This window comes from Apis mellifera, linkage group LG7 (assembly GCF_003254395.2).
Source record: "Apis mellifera strain DH4 linkage group LG7, Amel_HAv3.1, whole genome shotgun sequence".
In the NCBI taxonomy this organism is placed as follows: Eukaryota; Metazoa; Arthropoda; class Insecta; order Hymenoptera; family Apidae; genus Apis; species Apis mellifera.
In genome coordinates this window covers 2,994,722-3,010,054 of record NC_037644.1, presented here as the reverse complement: position 1 = coordinate 3,010,054, position 15,333 = coordinate 2,994,722, and the positions used below count along the sequence as shown (strand labels likewise).

Genomic DNA, 15,333 nt, shown 5'->3' with positions numbered 1-15,333 from the left:
TTTATTTGTTTATTTATATTATTTATATTATTTATTCGTTGTTGTATGTGAATTAAGTTTTGAACGAGATTTGAGGGGAAAAAAAAAGAGAGAAAAGGGACAGGCGCTCGTTTGTTTTTTTTTTTTTCCATCGATGATGAATATTCATGTCGAATAGAAAAAGCTAGAGATAGAAATGTCAAAGTGTTTATTCGATATTGTTTATATTACATTATATCGGATTGATAACAATTGTTTTTATCGTTTCTTTAAAAGTGGCGATCTCGCGTTGTATTTGTTAATCGTTTGAAAGTAATTCTCGAAATCCTCGTAAGTCCCGTTGTGATTCATATTTATATAATTTTTCGGTTTTGCGAGTTCGTGCAAACGTTTCGAGCATCCTTTATTCCTGGCCGCTGTGATACGGGCATAAGTGTCTAATAAAAATTTCTTCTTCTTCGACTCTTGTGCATCCTTCGATTGTTCGCTGCTATTTATCAATTTGTGATGTCCTTGCTTCACTACGAACAATTCCATAATTGAATGATTTCATAACGAAAGATTTTTCGTTGCTACGTTTCGTTTATCTACACCCGATATATATATATATCGAAATGCTACTACTACAAAGCTAGCTTGTACGATGCCAGCTCTCCAAAAATTACACTCACTTTTTCTCTTTCCTCTAACGAGTCTTTCTCGCGCGATTCTTACATAAAGAAAATAATAGATAAAAAGTGAAGGTGATGCTTGGAGAGCTCTCTCCCCAAGGTTACATTACCTGTGGTTGGAGAAGTTTTCGCGCTGAAATTGGGCGCATTGGACACGTTTGGTTTTCGTTTAGGTTGAGCTAATTTGTTCAACGAGTCTGTAATTTGATACGACAAAGCACCACGTTTTACCTGAAATATTGATCGAAGATAAAATACTCGCGCTCGTACACCGAAAATAATGTAGTTCTTAATTAACTTACATTGAAGGCGTTGTAATTATTGACTCTGTCTATTCTTTTTTTCGGCTTTGCTAATTTTTCATATCTTGGTACATTATCTTGACAGGCATCCGTGTTCATATCGTTCATTTGATCGTTAAATTATTATTTAATTCAGAGAAGATTTGCAATGCTTGAAATGACAATAGAAAATTTAAAGTAAATTGTGATAAGACAGAAAATTTTGAAAACTTTATTTTAAATATGATATGTGACAGTGAAGTGATCGTAAAATAAGATAATTGCAAACTTCAATTCTTTTCGGCAATAGATCAGTAACTGTGAACAAAATCTATTTTATTTTGTGAAATTAATCTTTTAAATTATTGTTGTAAGATGTTCAAAATGGAGTAAATATATTTCCCATTTTTCCTATTTTCCTATTTTTCTCCTTTTCGCTAATAAAATTTTTCACGTAACAGAGATAAATTAACGGAAAAATCTGTCATCAAAAAGCCTCGTAATAAACGAAAAACTTATTGGTGTGCTCCTAGGAAAGTGAAAAGTATAAATATCCTAGAAAATATCGACAATTCCTTAGACAAAAAGATGAAAAAAGTAAAATGAAACGCTTTATTTTTCATCACTCGTATTATTTTAATCGATAAATCTTTCTTAATCTTCTTGAAAGAGAAAACTTGAAAATTAATAAATACATAGAGAAATATATACGTATAAATACAAGAACCATACCAAATACCATTTATTTATTTTCAGAGACATCTCAAAAAAAAACGGAAATCTGTAAGAAATATAAGACGTATCGATATCTTAGCACAACCTAAATGTATGAAACATGAACTACAACATAAGAGACATCTCTCTAACGTAAGCTTTATTTTTCGCTTTTATTGCTTTTAATTTTAAAAACTATTCTACAATTTATTAATTTAATTTTTTGACAACATTAAGGCAAACTGTACTATCAGGAAATATAATGCTATGAAAAAATCTATTTCATCAAATCAGAAAATTATTGCTTATCCACATAAAACTTTAAAAACGAAGAAATTTAAAGGAACACGTCAATCCTATGATGGAAATTCTATGATGAATATAACATTAAAAGATTCACCAATTATATTACCGAAGAAAATAGGTGTTCGATTATTTTCTTTAGGTCCTTATTCTTAACTTTTATATATTATTTTTATTAACTACAAAGTTTCAGATTAATTATAATATTTATTTATAATAGTAAAAAAGAGACTTAAAGAACTGACAAATTCCAAAAAATTGTAAGAAAAAATATATGGAAAATGAAGGGTTAAAAATTATACATCCTGTATAAGGAAATAAGGAATGGAATTCATACAATTTTGGATAAAATGAAAAAATAGTAAGTAAAATAAGTAAGACATAAATTCATTTTTTATTCAATAAGTATAAAAATATTAATGGACGGCATAATAACGGTAACATTAATGAACGACAGTTATTATATGCAGTAAAATCTTATCTTATAAAATGTCGAAAAAGGACGGAATATTATCTTAGTCTTAAATTCGCAAAATGATAATATAAATATATTATGAAAAACTATTTACTACATTATCATGTTTACTTAATTAACGATGTATCTGTATATAAAGTACAAAAAATATAATTAATTTGTGAACGTATTCCACAAATGCACTATTAAGGCACTAGTAAATATAGCTAAATCTTCTAAAAAAATTTCTTTTTCATCAAATGCACAACTATACTTATATTATATTATTCAACAAAGATTCATTTGTTCAAAAAAAAATTGTAAAATATTTGTAAAATGTTTTATCTACTAAACATATAAGTAAGTATAATCATAACTATCGTAGATAATATTGAATGTCTAATAGCTGATGCACCAGCTCTACAATCTACGATTCTTCTAGCTCTCATAAAATCTGGACCTAAATACGCACTAAATTCTCTTTTCTCTGGTGGTATTACCACCAATTGCTGCGTAGCATCTTGGAAAATCAAATCACTGTAAGGTGGTGGACTGTAAAACATACTAAAACTAAATTCGTCCTGTTCTTTTCTACCATAAAATTGTTGAGCATAAATAAATAAATTTATATAAGCGTTTATTTGTGTTTCATTATAACCATAATATCCACCACGAGTAACTATTGCATTCGCTGCGACTTTCCCTAAATTGCAATTTACATAATCGGTTGTCGGTCGACGAGTACCATCTGGGCAAAGTAGTTCAAAATCTTTTGTAAAAGTATTACGTGCCCACATTTCTCGTCGTTTTCCATCAGTATTTTCCGCAACTGTCGTATGTTTTACAAACGCTACGTCTCCACCGCCTTCAACTAAACATCTAAAGGCACCGGTATATCCAAAATAATCTTCGGACGCATCTCTGCGACAGTAGCGGAAACTTGCACCATGGCACAAATCACACATGTTATCGTATGGTACTCCTGCAACATATAATTTCGATGAATTTGTGTAACTCAATCAAAATTAATTTCAAAAATTACAATTACCTGTATTGTATTCGGTACTAAGCGCACCCGGAACACAAGATTTACTAAAATATTCTGCAGCAGCACGAACTGAATCACATCCGTAGCCTCTGATCCAAGTATTAGAAATAAGATATGCTAATGGATATACCCAACCTGCTGCTGTATTTATTCCTGTATGACAAGTATATTTATTTTTAAGATAAGTTAAATCCGTATTGTCGTCCTCTTCTTTTGCCACTGCAACTACATAATATTCTGGGGTAGGTAAATTGTAAACTTCAGATATAAACGGGATTAAATCGAAACGTAAACCGGCAGTGTACACATCACTAGTATCTAATACTGTTACATCGGCGATTCTAGGAAAGAAAAATAATTTTATGATAAAATAAATTTCTTTTTTATAAAATAATCGATGAATATTGAATATTTTTGATAAATTTTTTTCCAATATTTGAAATATATATACATACCCACTTTGAATAGCCTGCATACAATGAATTTGACTATGACCTTTATGACAATTTAATTCTGGCTTCAATAATTGTGCTTTTAATGCTATCTAATAAAAAAATTAAATATTAATAATTATATTGTATATGTAATTTACAATGTATAATATATAGATAACAAGATAATATATATATATTATTATTAACAAGATAATATATATATATTATTATTAACAAGATAATATATATATATATTATATATTAAATATATATAAATATTATTTATTAAATTACCTTCATTTTTATACATTTCTCCATTTCTGGATCAGATGTAATACATAATGTCATTTTATTAACAGAACAACGACGCATTTCTAATATTGGATCTAAAGATTTGCCTAAATAACCAGTATACATTTGATCTTTTTCAGGTAATGAAACAAAATCCCGTGCTACATCCTAAAATTATACAATTTATATAAAATTAAAAAAAATTTTTTTAAATATTTTTAAAAAAATAATAATATTTAAAAAATATTATATTTACAGAAAACATTAAATTATGATGCATCCCAAATGTAGGTGCTGATTCAAATAAATTGAAAGTTTCTATTGGCTGTATGTTCGTTGGTTCTGTTCTATCCCATGTATACAAGTTATTTTCATCGTAACTTTTTTCATATCCGTTACGATTTCCAAAATTCTCTGTAGTGTATTCATTTGTATTAACATACTCGCTTCTGTTAAAATTTTTTTCACCAAATCTATTATTAAAATTAGATCGGTTTTCGAAATGATTATTATAAAAATCAATCGTATTTGTATTATTTTTCCCCAATACTTTGACTGCTTCTTCTAAAAACCGTTGATATAACCGACGGGTTTGAACTTTTGTAGCAGATGATGTAACTATAGCACGTGAGGGAACAATACCCCAATTACAATATTCATATTCATTAATTGATTTACGGGTACCATCTCGACAAAGCAATTCAAATTGCTCTTTCTTTACAAAATCTAAAAAAAAATTAATATTATTCTCTAATATTCTAATTTATTTTAATGATGATAGAATAAATTATTTTAATTAAAAACATACTAAAATCAAATGATGTTGATGTCATTTCATCTACAGTTGTATGTTGTAAAAAAGCAATTTCTCCTACTTCTACCAAACATCTAAATGCTCCTTCATATCCTGCATAAGGATCTAACATTGTACATTTTCCTCCAGGTATTTTTCCAATACATAATTTACATAACTGATCCGAATTATCACCTAAAATTTAGAACTATTATAATAAAATATATATAGAAGTTTTATAAAATTTGATAAATTTAAAATATATTAAATATATTTAATATATTATTAAAATTTTGAATAATTTTTTATTTAATAAAAATTTTAATGAATATTGAATATATAAAGAATATGTAATAATAAATTATATATGAGTAATTCTTCCTCTTGTAAAATATTACATATGTTAATTTCATTTTTTTAAATATAACTTTATAATAATATTAATAAAATTGAATAAAAATTTTAAATTATAAAATATTCAGAATTTAATTATAATAAATTTTCAAGCAAAATCATATTCAAAACATGAAAAATATTGAAATTTTAAAAATTGATTGTATTTCCTTAAAGATTTGTTTAAAAAAATTGCTTTTATATATGTATTTTATATACAAATACATGCAAATTTTATTTTTAAACATTAAAAATTTCAGTTCCATCTTTATATGTTATTATTAAATAATAAGAAAAATTCTGTAATGCAATAAAATAAGAAGTATTTATATATTTGTATATATGTATGCATATGTATAGATATAGATATAGATTATAATAATAATAATATTATGAATATCTTGGAAAAATAAAGTGCAATTATTTATAAAAAGTTATTTAAAATATTAATTTTGAAAATATAATTCAAATTCAAAATTTATCTTTTCTTATCTAAATAATTATTATATTATTTTTTATCATACCTAATGGATTATATTTATCTATTAATGAATTTACAGCACAACTGGGTCCAAAATATTTAATTGCAGATTTAACATGATTATTACAATCAACAACTTCTAATCCACCTTGTTTCATAAGCTATATAAAACAAAAAATAACACATTTATTTAATCAAATATATATTATATAAAAATATAATAAAATAAGTTATATTTACAGTATAAATTGGAATAACCCAACCAGCAAGCATTCCAAGACCAGCAAAACAAGCCTTTTTACCCCTTAAATCATGTAAGCTCTGAACATCTGTTAATGATCCTTTTTTAATAACTGCTACTGCATAATGATAATTCAGACCATTTTCATATATTTCTTGCATAAATGGGATTAAACTATGATAGCGTCCTGCTATAAAAGTTTCACCAGGATCTAAAGTTGTTATTTGTGCTTTTTCTTGATCCAGCATAGTCATGCATTCTTCTTTATTTGATGCTTGTTTGCATTGTACAGAAATGTTTCTATAGTTATAATGAAAATATACTTTTTCACGCTCAACTGCTTTTGAAAATGCATTGCACTTATCTTGTTCAGCTTGGGATATTGTACACCATGTAATAGTATTATTAAGATTCTGTCCTATAAATAAATAGATTATTACTCAATTACAATCAATTTTCTTTAATTATATTAGTTATTAGAATACAATTTTTTTTAATTATATTAGTTATTAGAATATAATTTTAAAATACTCTCGAGTATAGAAGGTTAAATGAAGAAAATACATTAGTTTAACACGATTAAAGTATTATTTAAAAACAAAAATAATTTTTATACCATATATAAATCGATAAAATAAACTGAAAAATATTAAAGTTAGATTTATACAATTTTTGGATAGCATTTTAATATTTTTTTAATCTAAAAATTAATTGTTACAAAAGACCACTCCCATTACTCATCAACATCACTCTGACACTTTAAAAACATACTATAGTATTATACTATCCTATATATATATATATATATATTATTCATTGATACCGCTAAGTAAGTATATTGTAAAATATATAATTATAGCTATCATTTATTTTAAATTAAGCTAAAAATCAATGAAATTCATATACATAAATTATTTTATATATATTTCTTTTTTATTTTTATTCTTATTTTTCATATATTTATTTCATATTTCGTATTAAGAAATTACTAATGATTATGAATGACTAATTACTAATGATAGTATAATTAGTATAATTAGAAAAATTAGAAAATATTGATTACAGAAATTGATATTTACATCTCTATATTTATAAAACATATTTTAAAAATAATACATATTTTAAAATATATTTTTAAAATTTACCTAACTATTATTAAATTTAAAATATAATTTCATAAATTTTATGATATAATTATTATTATATTCAATATTTGATAATATATATTTTAAAAAATTTATAAATAAAAAAAAATATAAAAATATATATATAACGAATATAATATATAATAATTTATATGATAATTAAATAAAATTATATGACAAAATAGTTTGATAGATGATAAAAATATTATGCATTCATTTTAATGTATATGATTGTAATGCATGTAATGTAATATAATAAAACCAATTATAAATTTGTTAATCGTGAACTTCTTGAATATTTCTGATATTAAATTTTACTTATAATTTATTTATTTTTTATAAAATATTTTATTTATTAATTAAAAACAATATTAAAATATTGTTATTTGATAATTTAGAAATAAAACATTATTCGTATTAATTATTTAATATTTAATATGAAAATATTTTTTTGTTATATATCAATTCTTCAAAACGATAAAATGAATATAACATATTAAAAGGTTTATTAAAATTCAATAAATTTGATTGTTTTTATGTTGTAAAAAAGTATGTATAAATAATAATTTTAATTTATTATAAATTTAATATTAATATTTCTTAAAATTGTAAATTAATTTTAAATAATAATAATAATTATCATTATTTTAGTTATTTTTAAATAAATTAAACTGTTACAAGTTTAAAAAGATTATTTGTTTGAAATTCAAAAGTTTAAGCAAAAATAAATCTGTTATACAAGATTATCAATAATAAAATTTTTTATTTTTTTTCCAAACCACAATATTTTTTTTTTTTCATTTTAAATATTAAATATTATAACATATGTATCAAAGTATGTATTAAACACTACAAATCAAAAGTTAAGTCTGATGTATAAGAACGATACAATATTACAATTCTGCTATTGTGATTCGAGATTTATATTTCTAATAATAAAATGCACACGACCGTTTCGACTGTCATGTCGTTGCAAACTCGCAACGATATCGTGTCGCTTGTGTATATCTATACAAATGATATAATTTGTTTTATAATATACATAATTATTATTAGTATCAGTATAAATCTTATTTGTTTATTCAATAGAGCAACATTGAACATACAATGATGTACGAAATAAATTTAAATACGTGTCATAATTATGAATGTGATCAAATAAAAAATATATATATTTTATGTAAAAAATATCTCTTCCATTTAATAACCAATGAATCTACTGCAAACAAAGAAAAATGGTATTAAATAAAGATCGACTGTCGAATTTATTTAATAATCTATAAAAAAGTATGTAAGAACAAACTTTTATAAATTACAATTGTTCGATATTTGAGTGTGATATCAAAGATCACATTTAATAAATCGATGCAACGATAATTTTCAAATATGTAAATTGCAATTTATATTAATTTTATTTATATTCTACTGTAAATAAGATAAAGAATAAGAAATTTAATATTTTATTAATTTTCTTAGAATAAAAAAATGTTATAATAATAAATGTTTTTTAAGACTGTTCAATGAATATCTTATGTATTTTGAAATTTAAGATATTTTACTTAATTTATTATTCGGTATGGAAATAGTTTGGAAGAATATAAAATTTAAATATATATTTGCTTGCATTTTAATCACATTCATTATTTCCTGTCTGATAAGTATTGCACCTATGAGTATTGGTAAGTTTATATTTTGATAATAATTTATGAAATATATATTTAAACAATATTTTAAAATTTTATGATTTTAGATGAATGCAAATGTGAAGTAATTACTCAATCAAATCAATATAATCATAAACAGCATAATAATGCTGTGAAAGTTTATAAGAAATCATTACATCGTTTAGCTATACTTGTGCCATTTCGAGATCGCTTTGAAGAATTGTTAATATTTGCTCCTCACATAAAACAATTTTTAGATAAACAAAATATAGATTATCATATATTTGTACTTAATCAGGTATTATTTTGATCAATATTATTATTGATAAATTTAATTATTATTTAAATATAATAATAACATTCTTTTTAATTTTATAGATTGATAGATTTAGATTTAATCGAGCCTCTCTTATAAATGTAGGTTTTCTTGAAGTTAATAAAGAATTTGATTACATAGCTATACATGATGTAGATTTGTTGCCAATAAATGATGAATTATTATATTCTTTCCCAAATAAGGGTCCTTTCCATGTATCTTCTCCAGAATTACATCCTAGATATCATTATTCAACTTTTGTTGGTGGAATATTACTCATTAAAAGGTATTTATTATAATAATTATTTTTATAAAATACTAAAATATATATATAAATTATTTTAAATAAGAAAAATATTTTTATAGAGAACATTTTATACAAGTAAATGGAATGTCTAATAAATATTGGGGATGGGGTCTTGAAGATGATGAATTCTATGTTAGATTAAAAGAAGCTGGTCTAACTGTTATAAGACCTCAAAATATATCTACTGGAACACATAATACATTCAAGTAAGATGCATATCTATAAATAATTTATATATGCATTAAAATATTAATATAAATGTTTAAATTAATTATTATATAATTATTATTTATTTTAGACATATACATGATAGAAATCATAGGAAACGAGATATGATAAAATGCTATAATCAACGCGAAGTTACTAGAAAACGAGATCGTCAAACTGGTTTAAATAATGTTTCTTATAAAATATTAGGCACAATTTCAATGACTATTGAAAATACTCCATTAACTGTTCTTAATATTTCCCTAATGTGTGATAAAATGATTACACCTTGGTGTGAATGTGATAAAGTAACTGTATCCAAGGATGGAAAATCAAAGGAAAAAAAGAAAGTTATAAATAATAAATCTGCTACTGGATTATAATTATTCTGACAAAACTTGTATTAAAAAAAAAAAAAAAAAGAAAAAATATATATATATAATCACACATATAATCAAGTGTATTTATTATTATACATTTTTTTCTATTTTATATGTATCCAAATGAGGCAAATATATTTTTTTTTTACAATTATAGTTATACTTTAAATACATTACTATTTTAATATTACTTACACATTACATATCTTATATAATATAAATAGTTTCAATGATCACATATTAATTAGCATAAAATAAGCATAAAACTTATGTAAAAGTATTATTTATAATAATCATATAAGATTATTTCAATTTTACTATTCTTACTGTTTTTTAATAATATAATTAAATTTGTGTACATCTTTAATACTTTGTTGATGTATAAATATTACAATATCTTATTGACAATGATGAATATGAAAAGAGAGATAAATTTGTAATAGATCTGTTTCTATTTTATTATTAACCTTTTAACAGTACAAAAAAAATTACAAAGAATTCAAAATATATAAATTTAAAAATAATTATTCTTTTATTAATTTTAATATTAAATACAGAAAGCATAATTTTAATTTTTCAAAACCAATAAATTTTAATAATAAATTTCATTATGCATAATAAAATTAAATTTAAAATATGAAATATAATTATTTTTAACAATTTATGTCTGTATTTCTCTAGAATTCACTGTGAAAAGGTTAAAATATAAATCTTAATTTCAATAAGTAAAACATATATAACTTTAAGATAGACCATTATGCCAAAAATTAATCATGAGCAATGATTTAATACTGCAATTCATTAATTAAAATGGTCTTTTATATTATACATGTATAATAATATTTTTATATATATTTACATTTGAAGTAAGAACATCAGATGATACTGTACAATAAATATAATTATTAAGAGCACAATGGTACATATAGTACAATGATAGAAGAACTTTTATCTAAGTATTTATGACTTAATATTACAGTTCTTAAGATATAAAAGAAAGATGATTTAAAATACAAAATTATGGCTACATAACTGCATTTAGTTGTAAAATAAAATGTTCTCTTAGTTCATTTGTACTAAAATCATCACCATCATTATTTTCGTCAAAAATATCTTGCACAGTTCCTGTTACAGTTTCTGCACTTTCATATTCAGTCACTTTATTAACAGAATCTAGAAGTTCTGTATCTTTTTCATCTATTTCAGATTCATTATTTATATCGTGTGTTTTTTCTGTTTTAACATTTATATTTATAGAATTTTGTGCTTCATCTATGTCACTTCTATTAAGATCTGTGAAATCTTCATTGAGAATTCCTTTTCTTAAAATTGATAGTGGTGGTAATGGAAATCCATAAGAAAGCAATTTATCATATCCACTTCTTCCACAAACTTTTCTAATTTCTGCTGCCATAGATAAAACCTTTTCTGAAAATTCTTGTTTAGAAGTTTCTATTAACATTTCATTAAATTTGCTCATTTTTTCATCTAAAAGTTTTCTTCTTCTCATAATAGTTTGCATGTTTAACATTTTCCTTCTATAAGTATTTGTGTTTTTCTCTGCTCTTTCAAGGTATTTTGAAGCTTTTTCTAATTTCCAATTAAGTTCCTTTATTCGATTATCTTTTTGCTTAATTTGTCCTTCAAGCTTTCTTTTTTGTTGAGATTCCAATGTTACAGTTTTCATTAATTTCTTATTCATTTCTTCAAAATAATTCACTCTGTTTGATAAATCTTCTATCAATCTTTGTTTAGATTCTAAATTTTTCTTATTAATAATTGAAGATTGTGTATTACTTGATCTTGTATTAATTCTAGAAGATTCTATTTCTCTGGTTAACATTTCATGTTCATTATTTTTATTTCTCATACTGTTTTCTAATTCTTTATAAATAATTAATTGATCAGTTAATTTTGTAATCACATCTTCTTGAATTTGTATTCTCTCTAAGAGATCTTCATAATCTGAAGAAACACAACCAGTATTATTTTCCATAGAAGTTTGTACATTACAATTTTGTAATGGTGAATTAATCCCCATCTTATGTCTTTCTTCTTCATCAGAATATATATGTTTAAAACAGGAAGAATATGTTTTAGAACTATGAATTGGATTTAAATTTATAACTTCTTCACAGGGAGATTGATTCATATATATTATTGATGCTTTTTTATTTGAAGTTATATAATCATCCTTTAATAATGGATTATTAAAATCTCCATTAATAATTCCTTGAAGATTTTTAGGTGATAATACTGTTATAACAGATGTGATAACTGTATCATCATCTTCATTTTTAGAAACTGAACTAAATTCTTTTGATATTTGTGTTCCTATTGTATTGGATGATAATTCTTCAATAATTTCAGTCACATCATCAGGATCACCAGTTACTTTGATAACAAATTTAGCAGTTTCTACTTCTATATCATTTTTAGAAACATTATTTATATCTTGTGAAAGTAATGATAATTCATTTCTGATTTCTGTATCTTGCTCAGATAATTCACTATTGCTTGAAGAATTAACATCTTGATCTGAAGTACTTCTAATTGATTTTTTTATTGATTTCATTATTTCTTCCCTAGTTCTTCTTTTACGTTTCATAGCTGCTCTTATATTTGGTATAACATGTACTTCATCTTTAGTGAAATTTTCTTCTATATCCTCATTAAAAATCTTTTTTTCATCTTTAATACTTATTTCATCATGTTTCAAAGTATTATTATCCATTTTATTTATTTTTGATATATTTTGAGACATAGATGATTTTTCATCTCCACTTTCAGTACCAAAAATTATTTCTACATTTTCTTCTTTCTCTGTAAGTATATGTCCAACTTCATTTTTTTTTGATGAAACAACTTTATGATCATCATTAGTATACTCAGTATTTGTATCCATTTTTTCTTCAATTTCATCTTCCTTTTGATTCTTAATTTTTAATTTTTTCTCATTTTCATTTTTATAATCATCTTCAGTAATTCCACCATCACAAATTTGTTTTAATTTTTCTTCAATTTCATCATAACTATCTTCAAATGTATTATGATCCATAACTTCTATTTTAATTTCATTTTTCACAGTAATGGCTGGTATCTGAGTAGTTTCCGAATTTTCCATAATTAAGGACAATCCAACTTCTTTTTTATTATCATTTGATTGCACTTCAAAATTATATTGCTCCATTAAACTATTAATATCAGTAAGATTATCTTCAGCAATCATTACAATATTTTGTTTTTGATGATCAACATTAATATTCTCTTCTTTTTTAGTTCCTATAGATTTATAGGTAGATTTAAAATTACTTTTAATAGATTGTTCTATAGATGGTTCAGCAGTTTCCTGAAAATCCAATTCTTTCTCTTCTAAATGCTCAATAGACGAATGTTCAATATCGTTTTCCATGTATTCTATATTATATTCACCTTGTAATATGTTTTTACCTATATTATCAAATAATTTAGTTCTTTTTTTAGGAGATTTTCTAGTAGATGTCACAGTAAATATGGAAGGAACTGCATTTTTTTTCAATCTAATTCTTCCACTTTGTGTTATAGACCACTCTTGAGGTTCAAAGTGTACGTGACAAAGAAATGAATTATTTGATGGTTCCCAATCAGCTCTAGCAACACGTTCTTGCCAAATTTTTCTTAATTTTGGATCACGTGGAAAACATTTCATAATATAACCTTTTTCACTACGATTGTTGCAGCCAACTGCTGCACATCCTGGCATATTTAGACATCCAAAAGTTGTTAAGGATTCTGTAAATTATAAACAATGAATTTATAATATAAGAATAAATTGAATAATTCATTTTTTATCAATCTAACCTAATTCAGAATATACATTTTCATATATATGAAAATAATTAAAATTATTAAAATCAATATTTATTTTCATAAACAATATATTAATAATTTAATAATTTAATAAATAATTTTATATTGCATAATTAAAGAAAACTTTGAAAATAAAAATAATACATAACAGATGCTAAAAATATTTATAATTTAATTTTTGGATAAAAAAACAACGAAAAATGTAATTAGAAATACTCCTTTATGTAAATCAAACCTTTGTTCTCGAGTCGTAACTAGCGTTTTTATGTCAAATAATATTTGAAAGAGTTTAATGGATCGTATACGAATCATTGTAAATATTCTATTTAACAATGCCTTACATTACGTTTTATTAACAAATATGTTTAAAAATTATTTATATATATATATATTTATATATTTATATTTATATTATTATGTATGTTTTGTTAAATTCTCGAAAATAGTTAAATTTAGTTAATTAAACGGAAATAAATATTTTTTTGCACACTACAATTCTTTTGCCGGTAATATATGATATGAAAGAAGGCGAAACTTGTTCTTCTTATTCACCAACTCTATTCGCAGTTCATTGTTACATGTTATAACTTACAATTTATAAATTTACTAATATATTAGTTACAAATTGTGAAAGATTGATATTAATAAAAATTTATATATTTTATTCAATAAATATAAATGAAAAAAAAAATTTAAAAACTAAATCCTCAAACCATGAATTTATATTGCACTGACAATAGTAAATTCATTTTGAGATAAATTTCGAGCTCGCTACGCAATCGAAATGTTCCAACGTAATATGGCTACCCTAAGAATTGAATAATAAATAGGTTAATTGTTATCTTCTATTGTCGAAATAAATTAAATATATCTCTATCTACGTTATTAATAATACCGTCTATATTAATTAATCTTATTGTACATGCCTCTTAAATATTATTTTTAACTCACTCTTCTATATTATCTTTATTAAAAAATCTAAGAGTATATAAATCTAATAACTTGCACAATATATAAATTATAAATTATATTACATTTTTAAAAAATTAATCAGGTGAATTATTTACAAACATATTTTTATATTCATTATGCATGATGTATTATATCTACCTTTTCATTTTTTTTTTTTTTTAAATAACATTAATGTTTTTTATCTTGTTTCATATCAATATAATCTGGATTATTAATATTACCAAGTTTTTAAATAGAAATAAAGATTATACGTACATTGTATTCATTTTATCCTGTATACAATAGGGTTAGTATTTAAACGGTGGCTCTTACTCTTAAGAATAACGGCAAATACGCATTAAACGTCGAATTCACCAATTTTCTTATGCCTCGTTCTATTGTCTAATTAAAGACTGAGAAATTGTTTTTAG

General features: G+C 23.3%; 5 protein-coding genes across 9 annotated transcripts; 2 read left to right on the top strand and 3 right to left on the bottom strand.

Annotated features, from left to right (window-relative positions):
- Positions 1 to 237: 237 nt before the first annotated feature.
- Positions 238 to 1,084, bottom strand: LOC100577489. Its single transcript, XM_003249586.3, has 3 exons — positions 953 to 1,084; positions 761 to 881; positions 238 to 500 (listed from the first exon to the last, which is right to left on the bottom strand). Exons 1-3 carry the CDS (start codon positions 1,058 to 1,060, stop codon positions 238 to 240), a joined length of 492 nt encoding a protein of 163 aa, XP_003249634.1. The 5' UTR covers positions 1,061 to 1,084.
- Positions 498 to 3,040, top strand: LOC100577541. 3 transcript variants are annotated; one of them, XM_016912985.2, is made up of 7 exons: positions 498 to 1,320; positions 1,393 to 1,528; positions 1,688 to 1,798; positions 1,883 to 2,090; positions 2,169 to 2,309; positions 2,406 to 2,762; positions 2,845 to 3,040. In XM_016912985.2, the coding sequence occupies exons 1-5, from the start codon at positions 1,307 to 1,309 to the stop codon at positions 2,210 to 2,212; spliced, it is 513 nt and encodes a 170-aa protein (XP_016768474.1). In that variant the 5' UTR covers positions 498 to 1,306; the 3' UTR covers positions 2,213 to 2,309; positions 2,406 to 2,762; positions 2,845 to 3,040. The 3 variants fall into 3 exon arrangements, with proteins under 3 accessions (XP_016768474.1, XP_016768476.1, XP_006560211.1); XM_016912987.2 differs by lacking the exon at positions 2,406 to 2,762 and having other exon boundaries at positions 2,845 to 3,036; XM_006560148.3 differs by lacking the exons at positions 2,406 to 2,762; positions 2,845 to 3,040 and having other exon boundaries at positions 1,883 to 2,069; positions 2,142 to 2,195.
- Positions 2,320 to 6,855, bottom strand: LOC413167 (melanotransferrin). The gene is made up of 9 exons (XM_396618.6): positions 6,700 to 6,855; positions 6,083 to 6,501; positions 5,886 to 6,003; positions 4,984 to 5,163; positions 4,432 to 4,901; positions 4,179 to 4,343; positions 3,906 to 3,994; positions 3,451 to 3,791; positions 2,320 to 3,384 (listed from the first exon to the last, which is right to left on the bottom strand). The coding sequence occupies exons 1-9, from the start codon at positions 6,764 to 6,766 to the stop codon at positions 2,744 to 2,746; spliced, it is 2,490 nt and encodes an 829-aa protein (XP_396618.2). The 5' UTR covers positions 6,767 to 6,855; the 3' UTR covers positions 2,320 to 2,743.
- Positions 6,856 to 8,160: 1,305 nt separating this feature from the next.
- On the top strand, positions 8,161 to 10,168 carry LOC551662 (beta-1,4-galactosyltransferase 7). Its single transcript, XM_624051.6, has 5 exons — positions 8,161 to 8,907; positions 8,979 to 9,190; positions 9,271 to 9,494; positions 9,575 to 9,721; positions 9,814 to 10,168. Exons 1-5 carry the CDS (start codon positions 8,805 to 8,807, stop codon positions 10,103 to 10,105), a joined length of 978 nt encoding a protein of 325 aa, XP_624054.3. The 5' UTR covers positions 8,161 to 8,804; the 3' UTR covers positions 10,106 to 10,168.
- Positions 10,169 to 10,903: 735 nt separating this feature from the next.
- On the bottom strand, positions 10,904 to 15,318 carry LOC726379 (putative leucine-rich repeat-containing protein DDB_G0290503). Of its 3 annotated transcripts, none has more exons than XM_016912976.2 (2): positions 15,179 to 15,318; positions 10,904 to 13,873 (listed from the first exon to the last, which is right to left on the bottom strand). In XM_016912976.2, exon 2 carries the CDS (start codon positions 13,842 to 13,844, stop codon positions 11,127 to 11,129), a length of 2,718 nt encoding a protein of 905 aa, XP_016768465.1. In that variant the 5' UTR covers positions 13,845 to 13,873; positions 15,179 to 15,318; the 3' UTR covers positions 10,904 to 11,126. The 3 variants fall into 3 exon arrangements, with proteins under 3 accessions (XP_016768465.1, XP_016768464.1, XP_016768466.1); XM_016912975.2 differs by lacking the exon at positions 15,179 to 15,318 and adding an exon at positions 14,187 to 14,727; XM_016912977.2 differs by lacking the exon at positions 15,179 to 15,318 and adding an exon at positions 14,544 to 14,564.
- Between the last annotated feature and the right edge of the window lie 15 nt (positions 15,319 to 15,333).

Excerpts from the sequence above, each read along its gene's own strand:
- LOC551662 (XM_624051.6), top strand. The coding sequence starts at position 8,805 with ATGGAAATAGTTTGGAAGAATATAAAATTTAAATATATATTTGCTTGC. Across the intron at positions 9,495-9,574 it reads GGAATATTACTCATTAAAAG|AGAACATTTTATACAAGTAA; the intron begins GTATTTATTATA and ends ATATTTTTATAG. Across the intron at positions 9,722-9,813 it reads GGAACACATAATACATTCAA|ACATATACATGATAGAAATC; the intron begins GTAAGATGCATA and ends TATTTATTTTAG.
- LOC413167 (XM_396618.6), bottom strand. The coding sequence starts at position 6,766 with ATGCTATCCAAAAATTGTATAAATCTAACTTTAATATTTTTCAGTTTA. Across the intron at positions 6,502-6,699 it reads ATTTTATCGATTTATATATG|GACAGAATCTTAATAATACT; the intron begins GTATAAAAATTA and ends ATTTATTTATAG. Across the intron at positions 3,995-4,178 it reads AGAAATGTATAAAAATGAAG|ATAGCATTAAAAGCACAATT; the intron begins GTAATTTAATAA and ends TTTTTTTATTAG.
- LOC100577489 (XM_003249586.3), bottom strand. The coding sequence starts at position 1,060 with ATGAACGATATGAACACGGATGCCTGTCAAGATAATGTACCAAGATAT. Across the intron at positions 882-952 it reads ATAATTACAACGCCTTCAAT|GTAAAACGTGGTGCTTTGTC; the intron begins GTAAGTTAATTA and ends TCAATATTTCAG. Across the intron at positions 501-760 it reads GAAAACTTCTCCAACCACAG|TGAAGCAAGGACATCACAAA; the intron begins GTAATGTAACCT and ends AATTGTTCGTAG.
- LOC726379 (XM_016912976.2), bottom strand. The coding sequence starts at position 13,844 with ATGCCAGGATGTGCAGCAGTTGGCTGCAACAATCGTAGTGAAAAAGGT.
- LOC100577541 (XM_016912985.2), top strand. Across the intron at positions 1,529-1,687 it reads TAGACAAAAAGATGAAAAAA|AGACATCTCAAAAAAAAACG; the intron begins GTAAAATGAAAC and ends ATTTATTTTCAG. Across the intron at positions 2,091-2,168 it reads TGTTCGATTATTTTCTTTAG|TAAAAAAGAGACTTAAAGAA; the intron begins GTCCTTATTCTT and ends TATTTATAATAG.